This window comes from Oncorhynchus nerka, linkage group LG10, assembly GCF_034236695.1.
Source record: "Oncorhynchus nerka isolate Pitt River linkage group LG10, Oner_Uvic_2.0, whole genome shotgun sequence".
NCBI lineage: Eukaryota > Metazoa > Chordata > Actinopteri > Salmoniformes > Salmonidae > Oncorhynchus > Oncorhynchus nerka.
Window position 1 is genome coordinate 95,075,737 of NC_088405.1, and position 10,610 is coordinate 95,086,346.

Here is a 10,610-nt window from a genome sequence, read left to right on the forward strand (position 1 = left end):
GTGGTACAGTAGCATGGAAACCCTAGTGGTACAGTAGCATGGAAACCCTAGTGGTACAGTAGCATGGAAACCCTAGTGCTACAGTACCATGGAAACCCTAGTGGTACAGTAGCATGGAAACCCTAGTGGTACAGTACCATGGAAACCCTAGTGGTACAGTAGAACGGAACCCCTAGTGGTACAGAGGGGGACAGTACCATGGAAACCCTAGTGGTACAGTACCATGGAAACCCTAGTGGTACAGTAGAATGGAAACTAGTGGTACAGTACCATGGAAATCCTGGTGGTACAGTACCATGGAAACCCTAGTGGTACAGTACCATGGAAACCCTAGTGGTATAGTACCATGGAAACCCTAGTGGTATAGTACCATGGAAAGCCTAGTGGTACAGTACCATGGAAAGCCTAGTGGTACAGTACCATGGAAAGCCTAGTGGGACAGTACCATGGAAAGCCTAGTGGTACATAACCATGGAAACCCTAGTGGGACAGTACCATGGAAGCCTAGTGGGACAGTACCATGGAAACCCTAGTGGTTCAGTACCATGGAAAGCCTAGTGGTACAGTACCATGGAAACCCTAGTGGGACAGTACCATGGAAGCCTAGTGGTACAGTGCCATGGAAACCCTAGTGGTACAGTACCATGGAAAGCCTAGTTGTACAGTACCATGGGAACCCTAGTGGTACAGTACCATGGGAACCCTAGTGGTACAGTACCATGGGAACCCTAGTGGTACAGTAGCATATAAACCCTAGTGGTACAGTACCATGGAAACCCTAGTGGTACAGTACCATGGAAACCCTAGTGGTACAGTACCATGGAAAGCCTAGTTGTACAGTACCATGGGAAACCTAGTGGTACAGTACCATGGGAACCCTAGTGGTACAGTACCATGGGAACCCTAGTGGTACAGTAGCATATAAACCCTAGTGGTACAGTACCATGGAAACCCTGGTGGTTCTGGGGGAGACAGTAGACTGGAAACAGATTCATGTTCAGGGTTGTAATGGCTAGACTCTTATAAAATGCAAAGTCATGCGAATGAATGATAGTTTGTGCAGATCAATAATATTGTTCCTTTGAATCAATTTTGTTATTTTAAGATTATTGATATAAAATAATAATAACTGTTGTGATGGTGATGTAAAAACCTTTCCAAGTACTATTCAGCATATTTGAAGAAGGGTTGAATATGAAAACGATAAACATAATGAAACCTGTCTATTAAGTGCTTCAAATATTACACTAATGTCACAGTACTGAGCCCAACCTAGCCAAGATTTACTGGGCATGACCTGCTTACCAGTCCTCCATAGGTCATTTTCAGCACAGTAGCAACTATCGGAGCAGCACAGCTTGGGTCAGGCATATTGTGCTTACGTGTGTCCATGGTAGAAAGGTATTCCCCCTCTGGAAAGAGCATGTTACTGGGTTTCAGGCAGGTTATAGAATAGCAACCTGTAACTCAGTACCATGCTCATTTCAGAGGGGGAATACCTCTCAACACACAGAGACACTGGCCTGCTGGATGTTTATCAATTTTCTGTCATCTTTCTGAGGTATCCACTAGGACAGTAGTATTTAAAGTCAGGGTCACGACCAGGCTAACTGCAGTGGGGGTCGGACAAATATACAGTATATACAGTGGGGCAAAAAAGTATTTAGTCAGCCACCAATTGTGCAAGTTCTCCCACTTAAAAAGATGAGAGAGGCCTGTAATTTTCATCATAGGTACACTTCAACTATGACAGATACAATTAGAGAGAAAAAAATCCAGAAAATCACATTGTAGGATTTTTAATGAATTTATTTGCAAATTATGGTGGAAAATAAGTATTTGGTCAATAACAAAAGTTTATCTCAATACTTTGTTATATACCCTTTGTTGGCAATGACAGAGGTCAAACGTTTTCTGTAAGTTTTCACAAGGTTTTCACACTGTTGCTGGTATTTTGGCCCATTCCTCCATGCAGATCTCCTCTAGAGCAGTGATGTTTTGGGGCTGTTGCTGGGCAACACGGACTTTCAACTCCCTCCAAAGATTTTCTATGGGGTTGAGATCTGGAGACTGGCTAGGCCACTCCAGGACCTTGAATTGCTTCTTACGAAGCCACTCCTTCGTTGCCTGGGCGGTGTGTTTGGGATCATTGTCATGCTGAAAGACCCAGCCACGTTTCATCTTCAATGCCCTTGCTGATGGTAGGCTTTGTTACTTTGGTCCCAGCTCTCTGCAGGTCATTCACTAGGTCCCCCCGTGTGGTTCTGAGATTTTTGCTCACCGTTCTTATGATCATTTTGACCCCACGGGGTGAGATCTTGCGTGGAGCCCCAGATCGAGGGAGATTATCAGCGGTCTGGTATGTCTTCCATTTCCTAATAATTGCTCCCACAGTTGATTTCTTCAAACCAAGCTGCTTACCTATTGCAGATTCAGTCTTCCCAGCCTGGTGTAGGTTTCTGGTGTCCTTTGACAGCTCTTTGGTCTTGGCCATAGTGGAGTTTGGAGTGTGACTGTTTGAGGTTGTGGACAGGTGTCTTTTATACTGATAAAAAGTTCAAACAGGTGCCATTAATACAGGTAACGAGTGGAGGACAGAGGAGCCTCTTAAAGAAGAAGTTACAGGTCTGTGAGAGCCAGAAATCAAAACAATTGCTTGTTTGTAGGTGACCAAATACTTATTTTCCACCATAATTTGCAAATCCTACAATGTGATTTTCTGGATTTTTTTTCTCATTTTGTCTGTCATAGTTGAAGTGTACCTATGATGAAAATTACAGGCCTCTCTCATCTTTTTAAGTGGGAGAACTTGCACAATTGGTGGCTGACTAAATACTGTTTTGCCCCACTATATAAATATATTTGGGGTGGTAGGTAGCCCAGTGGTTAAAGAGTTGGCTCTGTAGCTGAAAGGTGCCTGGTTCGATTCCTGGGGCCGGGCGCTGGAAAAGGGGCTGATAATCGGAGAGCTGCTGGGTTCCCATCCTCAAGACATCCCCCTACCATTGGTCCTTTAGCAAGGCCCTTGACCCTACAACATGCTCTCCATTCAGGGGAGCTGTAGAGCAGCTAGAACCTGTGCTTGACTTGACCAATTATTTTGTTCGCTGTAAAACACATGGACAATAAAGTTGTATGGTTTGATATGCTGCTTTAAGTAAATCAGAGGTGGTCAGTTGTCACTTTATATTATCAGATATCTCTACCTGCATGGTGTTCGTTTAGCGGCAGTCGTTTAACACGCCCCCTCGTATACAATTGTTTGATTAGAAAAGATGTTATCGGTTGGGGATGTTCAATAGAAGTAATATCCGAAAGGGGAGGGGCCAGGGGTGGGCTGTTTCTTTCCTGTTGAGTAGGATGATAGATAAGTATAAGACCCTCTTGGAAGAAGAATGCGATCACATTGAAAAATAAATAACTCATTGTGTTGCCCTGCGCCGCTAGAACCTGACAGAGACGCTCTCCAAAATGCAGCAACATCTCATCCTATCTATTTTTCTGGCATTCTTTTTAAAAATCTGCACCGGTGCAGGTGAGTCGATTTTTAATTAATTGTATTCTGAACTTGGAAGGAAAGGTGTATTATCTGTATAAACTATACAATTCGTTCAATAAATCATATTTGTGAATCTATTTTTCATAAATAAGGGGAAACGAAAAAATATATTGATAAGTAGGAATTTACTTATTGTATAGTAAAAAAATATATATACTAGGTCTATAAATATATATGTAAAAAAATATTTGAAGCCAAACGTATCCAATGTAAGTAAACAGGCGACAACGTACTAATTTCATACCATTCAAAGCTTTGAGGTAAATTAATATTGTCCTGGCTGCATGTCAAAGATTACATCAGCTTAGTGAGATCACATTACATCCTCTGGTCATCCTATGAGTAGCCTATTTATTCGTGATACACCTGATCATTGTTTTCCATTTACATTGTTGATGTTGTAATTGAGGGTTTACATTTTTTTTATTATTATTTTATTAAACGGTAACAAATATATTTATATCGTATTTGATTAGCTTTCAAGCATGGGTTTATTAAAATATTACAAGTAGACCAATAACACATTAAAAACAACTGGTTGAAGTCAGTTTTTTAGCTGTTATATTTTTGGTGTAAATTCTTTGAAGTTGAATTTACCTTTCATTAGGAAAGGTCCTGTTTGGCTTTTAAAAATCCCGTGTCAGCAAGCCGCCTCTCAGATATCATCCAATGTTATATTTGAGCATCTATGAAATTGAAAACACTTCTCAGGATAACTTGATATAAAATAAAATAAACGTATTAGGGTACTTACTACCTTATGATCACAACTAGCCTCAAACATGAACGAGCTACTTCAGTCCCGCACCGCATATCATCACCCCAAACGCGCGCGTAAATGCTATTCAACACCTGACATGTGCATCATAGAGATTTCCCACGCAATGCTGGCAGGCAGATCCACAGATCTCCAACCTCTTACCATGAAAGCACTGTGGCACAGTAAGTTCAAAGACATACAGTGAAACTCAAGTGTCTCTGTCTGTCAACAAATCAATGTGCCAAAGGTGTCGGCTTTTAGGTGTTAACATGATGACCGGTAGATTATGCTGGTCAACTATTAAAAGAAAACGAACAGAGAAGCCCATCATATCGTTTTCATAATCGGATTTTGAAAACAGCTCTGTTATATCAAGCAATCCCCATTCATTCATCCACGTGCACCTGCACCCAATACGGAGTTCAGCACGAGCCAATGAGAGAGAGACTTGCGTGCCTGTCGCAACGAGAAGCAGCATGAGCTCCAACAATAAACTGCGGATAAACGGTCAATATCTACAAACGTTTTCGGGGGAAAACACACGAGAACTCAGATCTCATACAGGTAGATCTAACGGTTTAATTAACAAAAATACATTATCTGTTGGCTTTCCCCAGTCCTGAAATGGGTAACGCGCTCACGAACTATAGGCTGCATTAGACTGCCTGCTCTGCGGATGTCGAGAACATCGTGCTGTCCCCACTGAGAACGACATTTGATTCCATACTATTTGGATGAAGATATCAGCCACACAAGTAAATGATAACATCATGCTACGTTGCTTTTGTATCTGATTAGAAGATGCCTTTGACCTTGAGCTTCACTATTTGAATCCACACAAAAAAATCACCATATGCCAATTGACCAATTCCTAGCTGCATCACATTGTATAAAACATATTTTCTCAAGTGGGCAAATGCAGATGGTTGAACTGGTCGGTTTAAACACTTGTGCTCTGTCTAATGTCACCCCTGCTCTTTGGGGATCAAGAGTGGCGCAGCTGCATCTCAGTGCTAGAGACGTCATTACAGACACCCTGGTTCGAATCCAGGCTGTATCACAACCAACCGTGAATGGGAGTCCCATAGGGCGGCGCACAATTGGCCCAGCGTCGTCAGGCTTAGGCCGCTGTAGGCCGTCATTGTAAATAAGAATTGGTTCTTAACTGACTTGCCTAGTTAAATAAATGTTAAATAAAAATGTAATAGGGGAGTTGTTCTCTTTGCATCCCAAAAGACACCCTGACCTCATGCCAACCACTTGGATATCACCGTAGCCCCATTTCCCATATATCATCTGTAACTATTTTATTATTAGGTTCTTTCATATCCCCTTTGTAATTCAGCCTGGTCTCAGAGACTAAACGTAACAGTACATGTAAAACCGAGATGTTGAAATTAGTATGATATGTAGGGTGGGTGGGTGGGTGTATAACGCAAACACCTAGTAACCCAAAGGTTGCGAGTTTGAATCTCATCACAAACAAAGTTATCAGTTTAGATAGTTGTCAACTTCTCAACTACTTACTACCTTTTAGCCACTTTGCATGTTAGCTAACCCTTCCCCTAGCCTTTACCCTCTCAGCTAACCCTTGCCCTAGCCTTAACCCTCTTAGCTAACCCTTCCCCTAGCCTTAACCCTCTTACCTAACCCTTCCCCTAGCCTTAACCCTCTTAGCTAACCCTTCCGCTAGCCTTAACCCTCTTAGCTAACCCTTGCCCTAGCCTTAACCCTCTTAGCTAACCCTTGCCCTAGCCTTAACCCTCTTAGCTAACCCTTCCGCTAGCCTTAACCCTCTTAGCTAACCCTTCCCCTAGCCTTAACCTTCTTAGCTAACCCTTCCCTTAGCCTTAACCCTCTTAGCTAACCCTTCCCTTAGCCTTAACCCTCTTAGCTAACCCTTCCCCTAGCCTTAACCCTCTTAGCCTTACCCTAACCCTTTAACCTAACACATACTGTAAACTTAATTCTAACCTTAACCCCAACCCCTAGCCCAGCTAATATTAGCCTGTTAGATAATGTTAGCTAACCTACCCCACCTAGCTAGATTTCATAACATATCATACGTTTTGTAAATTTGTAACATATTGTATGATTTACAAATCCGTAATATATAATACGAATTGTAATTTGTAACATATAATACGATTGTAATTTGTAACATATAATACGATTGTAATTTGTAACATACCGTATGAAATGGGTGATACATACCATACATAAAATATCATACAAAATGGAGTGTGGCAGATTTACGTACAGAATAATACGAAATGCTCTGAGACCAGGTTGTGTAATTAAGTCTATATCTAGTCTAGAGTAAGTTCCCTATACAACCTATAGGCCTACAGACCGTGATATGTGCGGAGATGGGTTGTGTACGGCATAGAGAACACCATGACACATCTCAGATCTCTCTCTCGCTCTCTCTCGCTGTCTTTGTTTAACACGTCCTAATATCCTAATGATTTTTGCAAATGTGCAGACAGACTTATTTATTTTTCTTTCGTTGCCTTTTGTTTCTCTTTGACAGTTTCCTATTTCTCGGCTTGCTCAAAAACCTCGCTCCCCTGGGAGTGTGCACTCAGCTCAAAGCCATTTGAGAACCCATTGTTCAATGTTACTTTGCCCTGCATTGGTATAAAGATCAAAGCACAGTCGAGGGCTGCCTATCAGCAGATCAGCTATTGGTCACACAGGAAATGTGAACACGGAAATGTGATTTAGATGCCAATTTAACTGAAGCAGGCTTTGTTTGTAGGATCATTGATTGACATTAAGGACTGTGTAAGTTTTTAAAATGCGTTTATTTAAAAACTTAATTACACACCATACCTATTCCTCTGAGATAATCAGTTGTCAAATGCCATTTAAAAGGCACTATTCCACTCTTGCATGGTTTACAAACGCCTTTTAAAAGGCACTATTCCACTCTTGCATGGTTTACAAACGCCTTTTAAAAGGCACTATTCCACTCTTGCATGGTTTACAAACGCCTTTTAAAAGGCACTATTCCACTCTTGCATGGTTTACAAACGCCTTTTAAAAGGCACTATTCCACTCTTGCATGGTTTACAAACGCCTTTTAAAAGGCACTATTCCACTCTTGCATGGTTTACAAACGCCTTTTAAAAGGCACTATTCCACTCTTGCATGGTTTACAGCATATTTATATTTTTTTGTTAGACAATAGTGATAAGATAACGGTTCTGATGGTGCTGCTAGTGCACTTGGTAACGGACATGAAGTCATCTAGGAAGTTTAACTCCTAGAACTAATTCTACAGGTGGAAGTTGGAGTAAGGATTATGTAGGCCAGGGTAGAAGGGAGGCTACTTGGCCAATGAAGGCATTAGCCGATAGGCGTTAGTGTATTTTAATTATGACTTAGCCCACACATTGAAAGGCTTTTCAACTTGCAAACCCTGGTCCGACTCCAGGCACACGTGACATAAGCGGTCGCTAAGGGCCCCTGGCAACTATCTTAGGAACTCAGTCGGGGTTTGAACTTACTATTGAGAGTAAGAGTAATACAATACACCAGGTGCAATTTAGAAGTTTATCTATTGTTACGTCAGTCACTAACAGTCAATCAATTAGCCATGTCAGCTAACAATGTTTAGATTGGTAGTTAGCCTAGTCGGCTAACAATGTTTAGATCGGTAGTTAGCCTAGTCAGCTAACAATGTTTAGATCGATAGTTAGCCTAGTCGGCTAACAATGTTTAGATCGGTAGTTAGCCTAGTCGGCTAACAATGTTTAGATCGGTAGTTAGCCTAGTCGGCTAACAATGTTTAGATCGGTAGTTAGCCTAGTCAGCTAACAATGTTTAGATCGGTAATTAGCCTAGTCAGCTAACAATGTTTAGATCGGTAGTTAGCCTAGTCAGCTAACCATGTTTAGATCGGTAGTTAGCCTAGTCAGCTAACCATGTTTAGATCGGTAGTTAGCCTAGTCAGCTAACAATGTTTAGATCGGTAGTTAGCCTAGTCGGCTAACAATGTTTAGATCGGTAGTTAGCCTAGTCAGCTAACAATGTTTAGATCGGTAGTTAGCCTAGTCAGCTAACAATGTTTAGATCGGTAGTTAGCCTAGTCGGCTAACAATGTTTAGATCGGTAGTTAGCCTAGTCAGCTAACAATGTTTAGATCGGTAGTTAGCCTAGTCGGCTAACAATGTTTAGATTGGTAGTTAGCCTAGTCAGCTAACAATGTTTAGATCGGTAGTTAGCCTAGTCGGCTAACAATGTTTAGATTGGTAGGTAGCCTAGTCAGCTAACAATGTTTAGATTGGTAGGGAGCCTAGTCAGCTAACAATGTTTAGATTGGTATTTAGCCTAGTTGGCTAACAATGTTTAGATTGGTAGTTAGCCTAGTCAGCTAACCATGTTTAGATCGGTAGTTAGCCTAGTCAGCTAACAATGTTTAGATTGGTAGTTAGCCTAGTCAGCTAACAATGTTTAGATTGGTAGTTAGCCTAGTTGGCTAACAATGTTTAGATTGGTAGTTAGCCTAGTCAGCTAACAATGTTTAGATCGGTAGTTAGCCTAGTCAGCTAACAATGTTTAGATTGGTAGTTAGCCTAGTTAGTCTAGCTAGCTATCTGGACTTGTAGTAATCATGGTAATCAAATACTGCCCGGGCTCACAGGGTAAGTGCCCAGGGCCCTGACCTCCGTGGGGCCTCTATTGATTGTGTTAGTCATTCTCACTCAGACATCATATTAACATGGCAAAACGTGTAGAATTGCACGTTTTGAATTAATTCATGGCAAAACGTGTAGAATTGCAACAAATTAGCTTTAAAACGGCAAAAATATATCTCCACCTCATGGTGGAGAATTGCAGGAAATTAGCTGTCTGGCTGTCTGAAATGTGTTCTAAAATTACAGAATCTTGTTTGCACGCAATTGTAAAATGTGTAGAATTGCAGGAAAATAGTCTTAAAATGCAAAGTTGATTTTCAATTCTACACATTTTGCCATGGTGTGTAAAGAAAATGTCAAGCAAATTTAAAGAAAGTTTTCTGCAATTGTAGACATTTTGCATTTTGCAAACCAACAATTTTTATGCCACTTAGCACCTATTTGTGGTTATAATTTTTCATTTTTTCGTACTATTCTCATACCAGAGCATATGTGGTTGTTTTGGAGTTCCCAAAGTGCTCCTGCTACTTATTTCTTCCTCCCTGTATGGTGCTGGCTCTTTTCTTTGATCAGCTTGAAGGTTATTTATTTATTGAAAACAATATATTAATAATGGCACCATATGGGTACACTCTGTGACCTTCCAAGTCTAGACCCCCTGCAGAGTTGATTTGGGCTTTAAAAAAAAGAAATGATAGCCATGATCACACCAGTACAGAAGGAACCAACCAATGGTGGCAAAGAAAGAAACCAGGAACCAGCACTTCCTTCAGCTCTGGGAGGAGAAACTCTTCCACTCCAGTACTAATAACACTGTATATTCCATTTTTGTATTTCCCATAAATATTCGATCTGCGAGACAGCAGTAGATATTTGTCTCAGAGCAAGAGCCAGTCCCATTGTGAAATATTAATAAACTTTCAAAACATGCGTGAGAAGTTGTCCTTTGATGTTAAATATTATTATTATTTTTGTATATATTCTGATAGCGCGTAAACTTGTTAGTGTGCCTTTGTGTACTTGAACAATAGAAAACACAATTCCTGTGTATTAGGGGCATTTGTATAACCGGTAATAACAGTTGACTTTAAGCAAAACTTGAACAATTCATTGTTTGCGGAAAAGCGAAAATAAACGAACTATTGATAATGGGCAGATTTGATAAATATCTTTGAAATCTTGCGGATGCGGTTTCTGGTCATTCTCCAGAATCACTGCTGTTTGTAACATCCATCCTCCTCCCTCCCCTTAGTTCTCAAAATACACTGCAGTACAGAATGTTGTTAACTGTGAGGGTTAACAATATGATGAGGGTATAAACATTCTTTACTCAGGTGATAACTGCCTCCGTCCAGAAAGAGATGTATAAATGGAGTGTATGGGGCCGTAGGATTAGAATGTATGGGGCCTCCGTAGGATTAGAATGTATGGGGCCATAGAATTAGAATGTATGGGGCCATAGAATTAGAATGTATGGGGCCGCCGTAGGATTAGAATGTATGGGGCCACCGTAGGTTTAGAATGTATGGGGCCACCGTAGGATTAGATTGTATGGGGCCGATGATGACATCAGACCCTAGCCCCTCCCCTTCTACTCTCCTCCCTGAAATACTCTCCATTGGTTTCAGATCTTCACAGTTTCAATCTG

The 10,610-nt window shown here is 41.0% G+C and overlaps 1 protein-coding gene across 1 annotated transcript in view; it reads left to right on the plus strand.

Annotated features, from left to right (window-relative positions):
* The first annotated feature begins 3,357 nt into the window (after positions 1-3,357).
* The window catches only part of LOC115124886 (carbonic anhydrase 4-like), a 15,461-nt gene continuing 8,208 nt past the window's right edge, over positions 3,358-10,610 (plus strand). Inside the window, exon 1 of the mRNA XM_029654381.2 lies at positions 3,358-3,535. Within this exon, the coding sequence (XP_029510241.1) occupies positions 3,472-3,535 (64 nt within the window). The 5' untranslated portion in view covers positions 3,358-3,471. The remainder of the gene's footprint in view (positions 3,536-10,610) is intronic.